An 18,067-nucleotide genomic window follows, 5' to 3' on the forward strand; every position below is an offset into this window, starting at 1 on the left:
AGTACATCCATCCATCGATTAATTCATTATCAAACTGGCCTAATCCAGTGACTAGGAATTAAGAAGTGAAATAAACCTACTTGTTAAAAAAGGCACAAAAACGACCCCAAAAAAGGTTACATGCAAGACCTTGGATCTCTCCTGGTCTTCCAGACCCTGAACTGAGCAGACATTCCCCAGCTTTACACATTCATAAATACTGATGACAATTTTTTCTGTACTAGTTTAAGACAGTTTAAAAAGGTATCATCTCGGATAGATAGATAGATAGATAGATAGATAGATAGATAGATAGATAGATAGATAGATAGTATCTTATTTTTCCAAAAGGGAAACTTATAGCAGTATTACAAAAATATTACAACAAATAGCAATAGCAACCCCCTCAAACACACACAAGTATTACAAAAAAGAAAGAACCGAAACCTGGCTAATGATAAGAGAGCAGTCATAGTGAGGTTTTATTATGACTTATTGATGTAGGCGTATGAAGGAGCTCAAGCAGGGTTTCTTGATACACCTCTGTTGTGTTAGTGTGTCATGGAAAAAGTGTGCAGCAGTTTTCATAACCGCCATCAATTTTGTCTTCTTTCTCTCTGTTACTAGTTCTTACATCGGATCCAGAGTGCGTCCCATAACTGAGTCTGCCCTTTTAATTAGTTTGTTGATTCAGTGGGCCTCACTTGAAATGATGTTACTGGTCCAGAATACCACTGTGTAGAAAAGCACACTGGCTATATAGAACATGTAAAAATGCACCAAAAACTTACTTACTAGACACTAAAGAAAGTTCTTCTTTTTAGCATCTGGAGTTAATAATGAGAGGTCAGTGACAACACTCACATCTCCTGAAATGTTGTCTTCTATCAAACTACAAAAAGCTTAATGATGCCCACATCATTAAGGGCTTCTTGTCAGTCTCAGGAGGTCTTTGCTCAGTCAGTCTATATATTAACTACAGTATCTCAAATCTATTCTACTCTTAAAAATTCTTGTGTCCATACTAGATAAGGTGCCCTTTGTTTACTCATCACACATCCAGTGACCATCTAGGGTCAGTTTTGGTGAAGCAACCACTTAATTTCTTGGTTTCCTCATACTGTAGTATATTTAATGATTAGTGCCAGTTTGCTCAGTTAAACGACATCCATTCAATTCAGCCACTTTGGGTCAGGGTTAGGCTTAGGTTTAGGGAAAAACGACAAGATTCCCATAGGCTCCACCCACAATGCTACCACATGAGCTATTTGTTTTTATCCCTATGGGTGCCCAGAAGCAATGGGCCATCAACACTAATTTGTTTTGGGCTGCTTAATCACCAAAGTCCCCTCATGTTTATCGTTATTTTGCTGTGTTGGATTGTATTCTAATAAAGTGGTGAATTAAGACAAAAAATATTTTTTTTGTACTTAAGTTCAGGATACTCAGGGTTAGGGTTAGGGTTACATGAGTTCTCCTAAACCAGAGTTTCCCTTGTTTGGACTTGGACAGCCACAGTGACTGCATTTTTTGATCCAACCCATTTCCTTACATACAAGCTAATCCTTGCCAATAGCAGAATTTGTTATCTAATTTTATGTATTACTAGTGCTTTCTTTCTACCACGTCAGTTCACTACTATATTGATGTTTTCTTTATGAGGTGTCATCCAGATAATTTGTGGCTCTGAGCAGGTTAGTTATTTTCAGTCCTTCAGTTATTCTAATCCATTTCTTGCTAAATATTTTATTAAAGCAGATACTTCATTAAACACACATACACACACACACACAAACAGTAGTGTTGATGGGACCAAATTTGATGGTGAGCTGCTGGCTCCTTATTCATTTGCATCTCATTATTAACTGCCAGCTGGTTAAGAAAACAAGAAGCAATTAAAAACAGAGATCACAGCTGTTTAAGACTATAAAAGAAGCAATTAAGTGTTGGAAATCTTAACAAGTGAGTTAATGAAAACAAAGGCAAACATTTTGCTTGAATAATAATTGACTGCTTATAAAGAAATCGGGTTCGACCAAAAACCTGCATCCACTGTGGCCCTCCAGAACTGAACTTGGGATGTCCTTTGCATTCTCATGGCTGACATGTTTGTCAGGGTTCATGAGTTTCTCCTCTGTTGAAGAAAATAGAATATAAGTACATAGTTTTAGGCTAGACATTTGGGCCATCTAACCAGCATGCTATCACTGTTGAAAAAGGGCCTAAATATTTTGGGAACATCCTAGTAATTACAAAACAGGAGATTTCTGTGCCTTATTAGAGCCTGGTGAGGGGATGATGAAACCATTCAATTAGCTATGACAGAAATTAGAGTAATCTCCCCTAGAAATCAAGCAGGAGGTCACCCTACTGTCACAATAAATATAGAGAAAATATCAAGTCAAATAAGGGAATTGTCCACTGTCCAGTGGCTTATGCAGTAAGTCAGTCTGCAAGGAGCCAAATGCAGCTTTTGAGTTTCATTAAACGGTTCTCATTCTCAGTTATACTGCTTGGTCTACAGGATGCACAATATAAAAAAGAAATAACAAATTGAGAATTTGGGGCAGTTCTTAATATATTTCCAAAGAAAATGTTGTGGAGTAAGATTAGAGTCATATTGTGATCAACCCCAATCGTGATGCATTAGTGATCTAGAAAAATGATAATAAATATTTTCAAAAAAATAAGTTCAAAATATTTTGTATTTGGAGAGTTTGACAAAGCAGTCATTCAAATTTTGCTCCCAGCTTCATGTACCTGGTTTATGCAGTCTGCATATTCTGCATATGCCCACCTTCCCTCTTAATAGATCCACAAGGATAAATCAGTGTGGATGTGTTTATGAGTGTGCCCAGTTTCATCCCATTACTATATCACGCTACTGGGATGGGTTTTGCTTCCTTCAACATTCTTTTCATTCATATTAATGCAAAATATCCGCTTATCTTTTTTAATTTCTCTTTTTAGGGCAATGTTGTCGCCATTAAATACATCAACCGGAAAAGGATAGAACTGACAAGGAAGGTTCTCTTTGAGCTGAAACATGTATGTACTGAGAGGCTGACGGAACCCTAATGTAGATTTCATTCAATTGTTTTACCTCCACTGTTTTTAGTCGGAATCTGTGTTTTGTATAATTATAAGAAATATTAGTTATGTATATGTTTTTTGTTTTAGATGCGTGATGTCCAGAATGAACATCTTACCAGATTCATTGGTGCATGCATCGACCCGCCAAATATGTGCATTATTACAGAATACTGCCCCAGGGGCAGTCTCCAGGTATAGTTATTTATTACACTCACTGGCGTCCTCTGCAAGAGATATTATTTTTAATGTCATATTAAATAATCCTAAATTATCCAAATAAGTAAAACAGCAGAAATGCATGAGATAAAGCAATGATTTGCCAAAAATGTATGATATTATTACTCTCCTTGAAGAATGTCAGTAGTCGGTAGTAGTTGTATACTGCTAATTTACAGATGCAGGATTTTTCTCCCACGTCCTAAAAGACTTAAATGTTAGGATACCTGGTGACTCTAAATTGACCCCAATGTGAGTGCTGGTGTGTCAATGGTTCAGCCGTGCAGTGGACTGGAGCCATGTGAGGGGTTGCTTCCTGCCTTGTCTCCAGTGCTGCTAGGATAGTCATGGCCCTGCCATGAGTGTGAATTGAATTAAAAAGATTTGAGAATTTAATGTCTTACAGTATTTTATGTAATTTATAATTAAATATTTTTTTCAGGATATTATGGAAAATGAGAGTATAAACTTGGACTGGATGTTCAGATACTCCTTGATTAATGACATAGTGAAGGTGAGCATTTCTTGTAACAGGGTTGATGGTCAGTTCACTCTTAGAGAAGGCTGGATACTTTCACATGGGATTATGTAGTTGTAAAGCTGAAAGTTGTGTTCATTTCTGCAATCATTAAAGCAATTTTCTGTAACTTTTTACATGTAAAGGGGAGTTGTTTGATAAAGAAGGAGAAGTTTATATTTGGCATTTTTGGCGTGAAAACTTTTAAGGGGACAAAACAGACCTGAGACAGGGACACTGTCAGAAAGGTTGATGAGATCAGAACCTATGAAACTCAATCCTCTGTTTGAATCCATTGTGACCTTGGAATGGGTCCTGGCTTGGATCAGCTCAAGTGGTTTGGGAATATGACTGGAGATGGTGTTGCCTCTGGACACCAAAGAGCCTGCTCAGGCAACCAGTGTGATGCAAGACATGAAGAAAATTCATGAAATATTTTTCTAAATAAGAAATGAAACAGTAGTGTGGTGCTTTTATGAAAGAGTTGTAGTTTGCGAGAAAAATTTTATCAACTCATTCAGCAAATTTTTTTGGCTGTTTTTGTTACATGACATTTTAAAGGTCCTAGGATTATTGTGAGTGAAAAAAAGATGAAGTGTCAAATATATCAAATTTGTGTACGCACAAAAAGAGCCTGAGTTGTGTATATGGAACTTTCCACTCAACCATTGGGATTTCTAAAAGAAAACTTGCAAATATTTAGGGACCCATGCGTACACAATATTCTGGACAAACTGGGAAATGATGACACCCTTGATCAAGCATGGAAATGCAGCCAAACCAGCTAAATGACGCCTCACATGTATAATATTCATATCACAGAGTCGTTATTATAATGTAATTAATGTGACAAACATATAAAACCTCAAAAGTGATGATTATGGGTATAGACTCTGAATTCTACAATGTAGAAATGTTTTGTTTTTTGTCAGTTTTTATTGACTACCTGTTGTCATTTCTCATAGAACTCATCAACAGGTCCAGAATATCTCAGCTAAGCCATTAGCTGACCAATGATGCACTACATTCAGTTTTCTTTTGGTATGAGTACACATACATAAAACATAACATATTTTTGGCAATGTTAAATGGAAATTTGCAACAGTGTCCAGTTTTCTAAACGTAATCAAAGCAAATGGCAGCACTCATACTGCAAATAAGACACCTAGCAAGAATGACTCTCCTTTTGTTAGCTGTAAGCAGTGATATTCCATTAACACACAAATCATCCATGATGCCAAGATGAGACATTGTGGCTTGGTGGCCTGGGTCAACCCATGATTCATTTTTTCGAGGCAAAGTAGTATTGGAAAAAAATTTGCCGGTGGTGCTGTACGCGATGGCTGACCTATTGGTAAGTTTTTCGTGTGGCCTATACAATTCATGTCATTACACGTACCAGGAGGCATTGGCTCCTTATGCCTTTTCCAGAGTACAGAGGAGAGGCACACAAGAGGGCTCTTTGAGCACAGGTGTCTTGGTGCATCAGGTGTAAGGCTGCTCTACTAGCCAATGATGATCCATATTTGTATGAGGTTGATTAGCATAGTCCATATATGGTTGTTTCAGGGTGGCAACAGGGCGGTGTTTAAAGGACATTTACAAAATGATTGCGATTTACAAATGGATAAATTGGGTAGAAATGTGCATGTGCCAGGTTTTAAAATCAGAGGTTTTGGTGTATGCATATTTTCGTGCTAAAATTTGCTCAAAGTTTAATAAACAAGATAATAGAAGATGATTAAAGATGATTAACCAAACCAGAGACATGGTTAGGGAAAGCAAGGGATCAAAACTGTCAGATCAAAATAACCAGGAAAGCGGGAATGAAAAGTGCAAGACATTATCAAAACCAGAAATAAAACCCTACCTATTGGTATGGTGTACTTAAAGGTTAAGCTAACTACACTAATGGAGACGTTTGCATGTACTGCATTCACCAAGAGACCTAGTAACATCTAGAATGAATGCAGCCATGACATCACTGGCACAATGATCGCTGTCATGTGACACTTCCATAAAATCAAAACAGTAAAGAAAAGGAACGTTGTCAAACTAAATCAAAATAAAAAATAAACCTTGAAAATGGAATCATCATGTGTCAAACCACAAAATACATCAAAACACATGTGTGAAAGTCTTTAATATTACAATTTTCCTTTTTTTTATTAAAATCTGCTTGTTTATTTTACCTTGTCACATTAGTTTGAAGCCTTTTTGAAGAATTGTGTTATTTATATTTTTCTGAAATGCAATAATATATATATATATAAAAAAAACAAAGATCTGGTATGTCAGAACGTGAAAACCCGGTTTAATAGAGGGGATTTGTTAGTGAGTTTAGCAAAGAATAGCCTGAGGACAACACTGCTGCAAACTTCTGTAGTGCTTATTTCTTCTGAACATGTATTGATGGGGTGACAAGATAGAAAAATGAGTGTCCATGGCAGGTTTTGTAGTTTAGTGGGCAGTAGGTGAGCAGACAGATTGACATTTATTTGCCTGGTCCGCAGAGTCTCCTCCAGGTCAGCTACTTAATTGTTTTACATGTGAAGATTGCTTTATTTTAGGGCATGGCCTTTCTTCACAACTGCGTGATTGTTTCACATGGGAACCTGAAGTCTTCAAACTGTGTAGTAGACAGCCGATTTGTTTTGAAGATCACAGACTATGGCCTGGCCAGTGTCCGCACTGCCTCTGACTGTGAAGACACCCATTCATTCTATGCAAGTAGGTTTATCCTCTTACTAAAAGCTAATCATAATAATCATGCTGACTATTATTACTGATTTCATGCAGAATTCTGAATTCAGTAAGTTCAAGTACATTATTATCTTTCATATTTTTTATGGGCAGTTCAGTGGCCCTGTTGTAATCCAGAAATGATTTGAAACTGTACTTACTATCTCATTATGTATATTAGTATAATAATACCTGTGCCTCTTCTTCTAGCCTAATAGAACAAGGAGATATGTGTGGTTTGTATTTAAGAGACTGGGGAACTTCATGGAGCAGGCCAGTCACCACTGTGGCCAAAGTGGTACAGGAAATCTTTATAAATTGATGAACTGGGAGTTGTTTTGTATTTTGGTTAATAAGAAAAACCTCACTTAAGTGGCCTGATCCACTGACTTTGTCTAAAACTTCTTACTTTTGAAGTTGCCACTGAAACTTGTTATACAGAAATGGGGTGGGGGCACTTCATTTCACAGCTTTCCATCAGATTTGATTGGAGATGCCTTTTTGTAGTGCTGGATTTATCTGATTTACCTGAAGACAGCAGTAGACACTTAGATTTTTCTTACTATTTTGTTTTTGCTGTTTCAGTATTTGGTTTAATTTGCATTGTGAACTTGGTAGAATTGAGTATGAGTAGTGTTACAATGTATAGTCTTTGAATGTGCATACTGTATTTATATCTATTAAATACAAGGCAAGCAACAAATATGTATTGAGAGTCATCTGTTTTATGTCATTGTGAGTTTATCAGCAAGGAGGTATAAGCTCTGTCTTTCTGTCCCTTTAGTTTTTTTTTTTGTTGATCTAAACTTGTGTGGTGCTGAGGTGTCACCCGTTGTATGGTTACACTCGGGTCCCAATCTGGGATCCTGAGTTGGTTTGTCATGTGGTGGGTGCGGCAATGCGCTGTATCAGTCTGTGCTCCTAACCTAACCTAGATTGATTTATGTAAGCAAAGCTGAGGGTAAATTCAGGACATGATGATTAATGCTGTTTCATCACTGCTTCAGAGACCTCGGTTCAAATTAAAATCCCATCCCTGTTATTATTTCTCTGGAGTTTAAACAGTTATCTTGTGCTCCCACAGATTTTTTTTCTGAAAACTCAAGTTTTAATTCCACTGCCAAAAGATATGTGTGCTAGGCTCATTGTCTCTCCTAAACTGGTCTAGTGGATGCATCCTGGTGTCCAATCTAAGATTTCTATTTTGTGCCTGTTGGTTTTCCAACAAAGGTTCTAATTTTCCATGATTGTATGATGACCAGTGTGTGTTAAGAAAATTAATCTATACTTTGTTTTACTGCATTTGTCTGCCATTAGGATGATGTAAGCTGATTGGGTATTTCTTTTAGAATCCTAATGTATTAAGCTACAGTATGATCTAAAGCCTCTTTGAGACAATTCCTAACAGGATATCTTCCTCTTCTTCCTTTAGAGAAACTTTGGACGGCACCAGAGTTATTACGGATGGAGAACCCACCACCACAGGGAACACAGAAAGGAGATATTTACAGTTTTGGAATCATTGTTCACGAGATTGCTTTCAGAAATGGACCTTTCTATATAGAGGGACCACCACTGAGCCCCAAAGGTACAGTAGAAAACAGAAACACAGATCATATCCTACAAAAAGTAACCTATTTCATGCAAAATACCCAATTAGAAATAAGAACAGAAGTAAGGGTAAGTTTAAGTAATACATGTTGTATAACAATAAGAGTTTTTATCATTGTGATATTCATCCACCCATTATCATACATGTTTATTCCAGTTCAATTTTGCTATTCAATCAGTTTTAAACGTTGAACAAGGAAACTTCAGTTCACTTCCTTATATTTTTTTCTAGCATCGTACATACGGTATAGGCTTAGAGGATATGAACAATACCACATCTACAACGCATTACCAGCAAACTATAAGTCACATAGCATTTAAATACATGAACATGCCGACTACGTTGAACAAAAAGAGGATAGCATTAACATTATAATTGAGACATGGGCAGTTAAAATGGGAGACGAGAAAAGCAAAACCACTAGTTTGTACCCTTACTGGAGAAAATAAAGTTTGGGGTTTCTCATGGCTGGTTATAACAAAGTCTATTGTCAAAGGCAGATGAAGTCACCATTCTGATGATGTAGGCCAAATGGCTGTGCATTACCTCCTGGGCATTCTACAATGTTAAAGAAATTACACTGGAGAGTGTGAAAAGAAGATGAAATCCTTTTGTGTTTTGTGTTTTATTTGCTTTGGCCCGTTGCCTAGAAAATGAGAATGTTGTGTTGACGTAAACCCCGAAGATCCTTTTCACAGCTTCCTGTAAGGCAGCGTGGCCCATCTTATGCTTTGAATTAATTGACTATTGTTCTCCTTGATTATTTGTGAAGAATGCACAGTAAACACTACAGTTGCTGTAAAAGATGTATTATGAAAACAAAAATGGACATACTGCATGCACATAATACATGCCGGCGAAATCAAAAAGAGGCCAACAGAACAAAGTGGCATTAATCAGAACTTCATTCAGTTTTAGTTATTCAATCCATGTAAAAGTATATCTCAGTGTTATATACTGCAGGTAAAAAATGAGGTCCCTAAAATCCACAGTCTTAAACAAAAAGTAGGACTGGATTTGGTTAAGCCTTTCAATACAGTTTGGAAATTACCGCAAAATAAATCAGCAAGGATTTTACCTACTAAATCCATTTTCCTCTTACCCCCGCTGAAATGATCTACAAATTGAATTTAAAATGAGTCCACCTTCAAGGCAAAGTTGACATTAAGCTGAGGACTGTAGTTACAGTGCTCAGATAAGAAATTAGGTTAAGTATTGAATGCACGTTTTATGATGGAGCAGAGTGTTGCAGTGCAGTTGCAGTTTGGTCCCTGTAAGATATTCATTAATGTGTACAAATACTTAACAAATTAATTTGGTTTTTGATGAAAAGAACACATATTGTTTTAAATAAATTTGAAAAACCTGTGGATCAAATAATTTTCAGTTATTTTGGTGATCTGGGTTTAGGGTTCAGCTTTAACAGCATTGTTTTAGATTCTGTCCCTTGTAGCAGATTTCACACTATGCTGTATTAAAAAAACACTGTAGAGAGAAATATGTTAGTTGTAAAGTTTCTTCCACTTACTGGCTGTTCCACACAGATCTCAGCATTAATAATTGGACTCAAAAGTTTACTTTACTCTTAACTCACCTACTGTATTTACACCCTTGGTGATACTAAATGGTTATATGATTGGCTGCACTCCACTTGAAATGAAACTTATATCCTGTGCATGTCTGTACAATTCCAAAGGTTACTTTTTAAAAGGGCAGGAATTAGGAGTGATGAGCAGCATCATCACAGTAGGATTCCACATCTCCTTGCACTGTTGGTCTTAATAGACATCATAAAGCTGGGGTGACTCTTAAGATTGTACTGGAAACAATTAATGGTGACTTCACCTGTCAGTCCAACTTGTTTGTAATCACATTTCATTTCTTATGTCACCAAATATTGTGAATGTTACTTACAGCAAATGTTTTCAATAATATTTTAGTAATGAAGCTATGAATATTGTTTTAAAAGAAATAAGCATATTAATTTTACAATTCAATAATGGAATGTATATAAACTGCTCAAAAAAATTAAAGGAACACTTTGAAAACACATCAGATCTCAATGGGAAAAAGAAATCCTTCTGGATATCTATACTGATATAGACTGGGTAATGTGTTAGGAACGAAAGGATGCCACATCGTTTGATGGAAATGAAAATGATCAACCTACAGAGCCCTGAATTCAAAGACGCCCCAAAAATCAGAGTGAAGAAATGATGTGGCAGGCTAGTCCATTTTGCCAAAATTTAATTGCAGCAACTCAAAATTGTACGCAGCACTTTGTATGGCCCCTGTGTTCTTGTATACATGCCTGACAACATCGGTGCATGCTTCTAATGAGATGACAGTCTGGACAGTCTGAGGTGCAACCTGGTGGCATTGGATGGACCAAAACATAATGTCCCAGAGGTGTTCTATTGGATTTAGGTCAGGAAAGTGTGGTGGCCAGTCAATGGTATCAATTCCTTCATCCTCCAGGAACTGCCTGCATACTCTCACCACATGAGGCCAGGAATTGTCACGCACCAGGAGCCACTGTACCAGCATAGGGTCTGACAATGTGTCCATGGATTTCATCCTGATACCTAATGGCAGCCAAGGTGCCTTTGTCAAGCCTGTAGCGGTCTGTGTGACCCTCCATGGATATGCCTCCCCAGACAATCATTAACCCACCACCAAACTGCTCATGCTGAATGATGTTACAGGCAGCATAATGTTCTCCATGGCTTCTCCAGACCCTTTCACTTCTGTCACGTGCTCAGGGTGAACCTGCTCTCATCTGTAAAAAGCACAGGGCACCAGTGGTGCATCTGCCAATTCTGGTATTCTATGGCGAATGCCAATCGAGCTGCATGCTGCTGGGCAGTGAGCTCAGGGCCCATTAGAGGACATGGGGCCCTTGGGTCACCCTCATGAAGTCTTTCTGGTTGTTTGGTCAGAGACATTCACACCAGTAGCCTGCTGGAGGTCATTTTGTAGGGCTCTGGCAGTGCTCATCCTGTTCCTCCTTGACCAAAGGAGCAGATACTGGTCCTGCTGATGGGTTATGGATCTTCTATGGCCCTCTCCAGCTCTCCTAGAGTAACTGCTTGTCTCCTAGAATCTCCTCCATGCCCTTGAGACTGTGCAGGGAGACACAGCAAACCTTCTGGCAATGACACGTATTGATGTGCCATCCTGGAGAAGTTGGACTACCTGTGCCACCTCTGTAGGGTCCAGGTATCACCTCGTGCTACCAGTAGTGACACTGACTGTAGCCAAATGCAAAACTAGTGAAGAAACAGTCAGAAAAGATGAGGAGGGAAAAATGTAAGTGGCCTCCACCTGTTAAACCATTCCTGTTTTGGGGGTCATCTCATTGTTGCCCCTCTAGTGCATCTGTTGTTAATTTCATTAACACCACAGCAGCTGAAACTGATTAACAACCCCCTCTGCTACTTAACTGACCAGATTAATATCCCAGAAGTTTCATTGACTTTATGCTATACTCTGATTAAAAAGTGTTCCTTTAATTCTTTTGAGTAGTATAGTATTACAATGTGAATCAAATCTACATTCTGTTGCTGTTGCAACCCAAGTGATGAATTTTTGTGATCCATCAAGCAGTTTGAAGATCTCCTGCAGCTGTTTAATTTTATCGACTGTCACACATCTCTGTTTGCTAAGCTCAATGATATTCTCCTTTGCTCTTAGCAGAGGCAGCTGTAGTGGGCCACTATAGGAGCTCCCTGTGTTCCTGGCTTTAAAGTGCTTTACCCAATGTCTAACACTGCTAGACGTTATGCAGGAGCCTCCATATATACAGTAGGAGGAAGTTCTATGTTTGTGTCAGCCCTAGGGATTTCCTTCTTCACAAGATATGTAGTCACTGTAAGTTGTTGAAATGACATGATCTTCTCAGCCAATCAGATCTGAACATTTGACTGAGTCAAGTGACACCATTTTTCATCCAGTGAGGAGATAGATGGAGCTACACATTACAATAATGTTCATGGCAATATCTTAAAGCATATCTTGTAAGTTCAATATGCTCATTACTTTTGGTATGACACTTGTGAAATTAAGTTGCCTTATTAAGGGGTGGTAAAGACTGCATACTTTAGCTAGTACATGTTTATGTTTAATTAATTTTCTCATTCCTGTACTTGATCTAGCATTGAAACACTAAATATTAAAATGGTATTTGATATCAGATACAAATAGACATCCTGATTGGTTACTATAGATAGATAGATAGATAGATAGATAGATAGATACTTTATTAATCCTAAGGGGAAATTCACATACTCCAGTAGCAGCATACTGATAAAAAACAATATTAAATTAAAGAGTAATAAAAATGCGGGTATAACAGACAATAACTTTGTATAATGTTAACGTTTACCCCACCGGGTGGAGCTGAAGAGTTGCATAGTGTGGGGTCTCCTCAGTCTGTCCGTGGAGCAGGACAGTGACAGCAGTCTGTCGCTGAAGCTGCTCCTCTGTCTGGAGATGATCCTGCTCAGTGGATGCAGTGGATTCTCCATGATTGATAGGAGCCTGCTCAGCGCCTGTCGCTCTTCCACGGATGTCAAACTGTCCAGCTCCATGCCTACAATAAAGCCTGCCTTCCTCACCAGTTTGTCAAGGCGTGAGGTGTCCCTCTTCTTTATGCTGCCTCCCCAGCACACCACTGTGTAGAAGAGGGCACTCGCCACAACCATCTGATAGAACATCTGCAGCATCTTATTGCAGATGTTGAAGGACGCCAGCCTTCTAAGGAAATATAGTCGGCTCTGTCCTCTCTTGCACAGGGCATCAGTATTGGCAGTCCAGTCCAATTTATCATCCAGCTGCACTCCAAGGTATTTATAGGTCTGCACCCTCTGCACACAGTCACCTCTGATGATCACAGGGTCCATGAGGGGCCTGGGCCTACTAAAATCCACCACCAGCTCCTTGGTTTGAGTCGCACCATTTAACAAAGTCCTTGATTAGGTTTCTATACTCCTCCTCCTGCTCACTCCTGATGCAGCCCACGATAGCAGTGTCGTCAGTGAACTTTTGCACATGGCAGGACTCCGAATTGTATTGGAAGTACAATGTATATAGGCTGAATAGGACCGGAGAAAGTACAGTCCCCTGCGGCGCTCCTGTGCTGCTGACCACAATGCCAGACCTGCAGTTCCCAAGACGCACATGCTGAGGTCTGTCTGTAAAATCCATGCCACCAGGTATGAATCTACTCCCATCTCTGTCAGCTTGTCCCTAAGGAGCAGAGGTTGGATGGTGTTGATAGATAGATAGATAGATAGATAGATAGATAGATAGATAGATAGATAGATAGATAGATAGATAGATAGATAGATAGATAGATAGATAGATAGATAGATAGATAGATAGAAATTTATTTGTCCCTTGGGGAAATTTAGCTTTTCAGAAAAGCTCTTTAAATAAATAAATATGTAAGTAAATAAACAAATAATAAATATACAAAAACACTTTGGTCTGAACACACACCAGAATGACTATAAAGCAAGAAAATTAAAAAGAAAGAAAACTTCTGACTTGGCTATCACAATGGGGCATGATGAAGATGTGTTGCTGTTGGTGTAAAGAAGCCCAAGTAACTTTAATTGAGACCCTTCTACTGAATAATTCTTTAGCTGAAAGTCCTCAGTGTTAGTGTGTCACATAGAGGATGTGCAGCGTTGTTCATAATGGCACTCGGTTTTATTTTAATTCTCTCCTTCCCTACTACCTCCAGAGTGTCCACAGTGTTTCCTATAACTGAGCCTGCCATTGTAATTGGCTTGTTGATTTGGTGGGCCTGTCTTGAAAGTGATGTTGCCAGCCCAGTATACCACAGCATAGAAAATCACACTGGCCATTACAGATTTATAGAAGTTGTGTAGCATGTCAATTCCCACATTAAAGGAACACAGTCTTCTAGGAAAAAGAAAGTGCTGTACCATTTCTTATAAAGTTCCCCTGTATTCCGAGATCAATCCAACCCTTCATTAATGTGAACCCCCAAGTACTTGTAGGAGTGGAACACCTCTATAGCCACTTCTTGAATAGTGACAGTAATATGACAGTAGAGGCTTTTCTTTGCTTAGAGCCCACAGCTGTCATTAATCAACCTGGACATAAAGACTGTATAAAGATTTAATGCATTTCTTTTTCTATTTAAATTCATTTAACTGTTTTTTTCCAGCCATTTTTCAAATGCTGATTGTCTCTGAATCATTTCCCTGTATAGTGTAATAATGGCCATTAATCATGCTGTAATCAGACAATAACATAACATTCTTAAATCTGCTTAATTCAGTTAAGGACCACACTGGGCTGAAGCCTATTTTGACAGCACCCCTTTAGTTTTTACACATTTTGTTATGTTGCAGTCTTAAGGTATAATCATCTACAATCATTTGTCCCCTCATTGATTCAGTATTGAATTCAGTTCTTTTCTTCTGACACTTGAAATCTGGTCCAGGTGCTTCCCATTCTCCTGATAATGATAAAATGATAGTTGAGGTGTTTTTACACCTTATTTGGAGTCTACTTGTGGTCTGTTCAGTTGATTGGAGATGATTAGGAAAAGTACAGTAGACAATGTGTATCGAGCAAAAGCCAAACCATGAGGTTGAAGGAATTGCATGCAGAGCTTAAAGACAGGATTGTACTGTGGCCCAAATCAGGGAAAGGAAACACACAAATATGCAGCATTGAAGGTTTCCAAGAGCACAGTGGCCACTGTAATTTTTAAATGGAAGAAGTTTGGAACAACCACAACAGACAAGACAGTAAGAAATTAACCTGCAGCGAATATTCTGTAAGCGAGTATTTCTAAATTGAACAGTTCTTAGACACCTGGAAAGTAGAGCAGTTAAGAGAGGAACAGCGTAAAGATTTGATTAATATGAAAGAATACAAAAAGAGTGAATGGAGAGCTTTTAAGTGAGGAAAAAAGGAACACAAAGTTAGGAGAGGAGAAAGAAAAGTAAGGCTAAACTCGTAAAATAACAAACAGTAGGCAGTTGAGCGGGAGAATATTACAGGAGCTTAAGAGGCCAGAAGTTTTTTACATTGATGTTAAATCATTTAATTTTTAACAAAAAAAAAAGAAAAAAGTTAACTAGTTTCAGTAATCCAAAGTCAAATTTTAATAATGTGGCCAGTGCAATGCAATGCAAGGATGTAGGACTTTCCAAAGGATGGCTTTAGAGGCAAATCTTGAGCAATTTTTTTCATCAAAATCTAAGAAAGATAGCCTGGGATAAGCTTTTAAGTGTGAAGACAGTCAAGTAGCAGTGGAAGAGGTTTAAAAATGTTATAAACGCTGCTATTTTTAATATATAAATGATTTGGATAGGAATATCAGTAAGAAGCTGGTAAAGTTTACAGATGACACCCTGACAGGTGGATTGGCAGATAATCTGGAATCCATTGAATCATTACAGAGGGATTTGGACAACATACAGGCTTGGGCAGATTTGTGGCAGATGAAATTTAATATCAGTAAATGTAAAGGCTAACATGTAGGAAATAAAACTGTTATGTTTGAATACACAATGGGAGGTCTGAAAATCGAGAGTACACCTTATGAGAAGGATTTAGAAGTCATAATGGACTCTACATTTTCAACTTCCAGACAGTGTTCAGAAGACATTAAGAAGGCTAACAGAATGTTATGTTATATAGCACAATGTGTGGAGTACAAGTCCAAGGAGGTTATGCTCAACCTTTATAATGCACTGGTGAGGCCTCATCTTGAGTACTGTGTGCAGTTTTGGTCTCCAGGCTACAAAAAGGACATAGCAGCACTAGAAAAGGTCCAGAGAAGAGCGACTAGGCTGATTCCAGGGCAACAGGGGATGAATTATGAAGAAAGATTAAAAGAGCTGTGCATTTTTGGTTTAAGCAAAAGGAAATTAAGACGATACATGATTAGAGTGTTTACAATTATGAAGGGAATTAATACAGTGGATCGAGACTGTTATATTAAAATGAGTTAATCAAGAACACAGGGACGTAGTTTTTTGCACAAACATTAGGCAGTTTTTCTTTACACAGAGAGCTTGGATTAAGCTACCAAGTAGTGTGATAGACAATAAGACGTTAGGGACTTTCAAAACTAGACAATGTTTTTTAGAAGAATTTAGTGGATAGGACTGATGAGCTTTGTTTGGCTGAACGGCCTGTTCTTGTGTAAATTTTTCTGATGTTGTAATGTATTTCCACACATGCGTGATTCATCTTTTAATTGAAAGAATTATGCTGGATCATCTTTATCAGTTCGTTTGTGTATTTGGAAGACATATATTAGGTCCCTGCTTAGACTTCTCTGCTCAACATTAAAGATGTTTAATCCTGCGAGACTAAGGCATGACAAACACTTTAGTTCTCAGATGAACTTGATTGCTTGGTCTACAGTAGAATTGCAAGGTCTTTTTTGAGTTGTGATGGCCAGAAACTGTATACAGTATTCCAGGCGTGGTCTCACTAGGACACTGTATATTATATGCAGTTTATACTGTACAGTTTTTACAATAAAACCTAACATTGTGTGTACCTTTTTTGATTCCACACTTTATCCAGATGGTGAGACCATAAGAAATCAAGAAATCTGGTTTACAGAATATTCCATTTCTTCATCTGAAAGAAGGATATTTAAATCAGTTTGAAAACTGTCAGTGGCTATAAAGAATTATAAAGTTAACCTATTTAAAAACATATTTTATGGTACTTATAGATTACATACTATATCTTTGATTTTATACATATATATATCCATCCATCCATTATCCAACCCGCTGTATCCTAACTGCAGGGTCACGGGGGTCTGATGAAGCCAATCCCAGCCAACACAGGGTGCAAGGCAGGAAACAAACCCTGGGACAGGGTGCCAGCCCACCGCAGTGTGTGTGTATATATATATATATATATATATATATATATATATATATATATATATTGTGAACGCAGGCCCCGGCACAGACAGACGGACAACATTTCTGCACCCAACACACTCTTTATTATATACACTATTTACAGTTTGCTCACGTGCACGCCTTCTTGCACCGATTTCCCCAAGTCCAGGCCACACAGTCCTGTGCCTCTTTACTCCTGGCCGCCTCCAGTCCTTCCTCAAGCTCAGTCCGCTTCCTCCCGACTTCCACCAATGACTGGAGGGAGGCGGCCCCTTAAATAAGGCTCCCGGATGAGCCCCAGGTGTTCTCGGCATTCCCTCTTTAGCCACGCCCCAGCGTGGCGGAAGTGTCGGCTGTCTTCCTGGCAGCTCTGCGGGCGCCACGTAAAGTCTTCCCCCCGGCACTTCCTGGTGTGGCGGAAGTGCCGGGCTCCCGGGATAATTAGGCACTGGGGCGCCGCCTGGCGGTGGCCACGGGTCCCTACAGGGCTGGGCTTCCATGCCCTGTACCCGAGGCCCCCTGCCTAACCAGGACAGACGCCCCCACTCTGTCTGGAGGAGGCACTCGCCCTCCTCTGATCCTCCAGGGCGTCCCGGCCGGGCTCCAGCCCCAGCTGAGGACCGTACGGAATAAACCGGCATCGGAGCGCCGCCTGGCGGTGACCACGGGCCCCTACAGGGCTGGGCTTCCAAGCCCTCCACCCGTGGCCCCCAACAGAACCAGGACGGACGCCCCCTCACGGTCTGGAGGAGGCACAAGCCCTCCTCACGTCCTCCAAGGCGTCCCGGCCGGGCTCCAGCCCTGGCCGGCGACCGCACGGGATAAACCGGCATCGGGGCGCCGCCTGCGGTGGCCACGGGCCCCTACAGGGCTGGGCTTCCAAGCCCTCTACCCGTGGTCCCCAACAGAACCAGGACGGACACCCCCTCGCGGTCTGGAGGAGGCACAAGCCCTCCTCTCGTCCTCCTGGGCGTCCCGGCCGGGACCACAATATAT

General features: G+C 39.4%; 1 protein-coding gene across 7 annotated transcripts in view; it reads left to right on the forward strand.

The window, feature by feature from the left end:
- LOC120538223 (atrial natriuretic peptide receptor 1-like) overlaps window positions 1-18,067 on the forward strand; it is a 369,768-nt gene that overhangs the window by 315,580 nt on the left and 36,121 nt on the right. For all 7 annotated transcript variants that reach the window (XM_039767680.1, XM_039767685.1, XM_039767703.1 and 4 more), the window contains 5 exons: window positions 2,950-3,027; window positions 3,160-3,264; window positions 3,731-3,802; window positions 6,376-6,535; window positions 7,980-8,135. In XM_039767680.1, the coding sequence (XP_039623614.1) occupies window positions 2,950-3,027; window positions 3,160-3,264; window positions 3,731-3,802; window positions 6,376-6,535; window positions 7,980-8,135 (571 nt within the window). The remainder of the gene's footprint in view (window positions 1-2,949; window positions 3,028-3,159; window positions 3,265-3,730; window positions 3,803-6,375; window positions 6,536-7,979; window positions 8,136-18,067) is intronic.

Source organism: Polypterus senegalus, chromosome 1, assembly GCF_016835505.1.
Source record: "Polypterus senegalus isolate Bchr_013 chromosome 1, ASM1683550v1, whole genome shotgun sequence".
Taxonomy (NCBI): Eukaryota; Metazoa; Chordata; class Cladistia; order Polypteriformes; family Polypteridae; genus Polypterus; species Polypterus senegalus.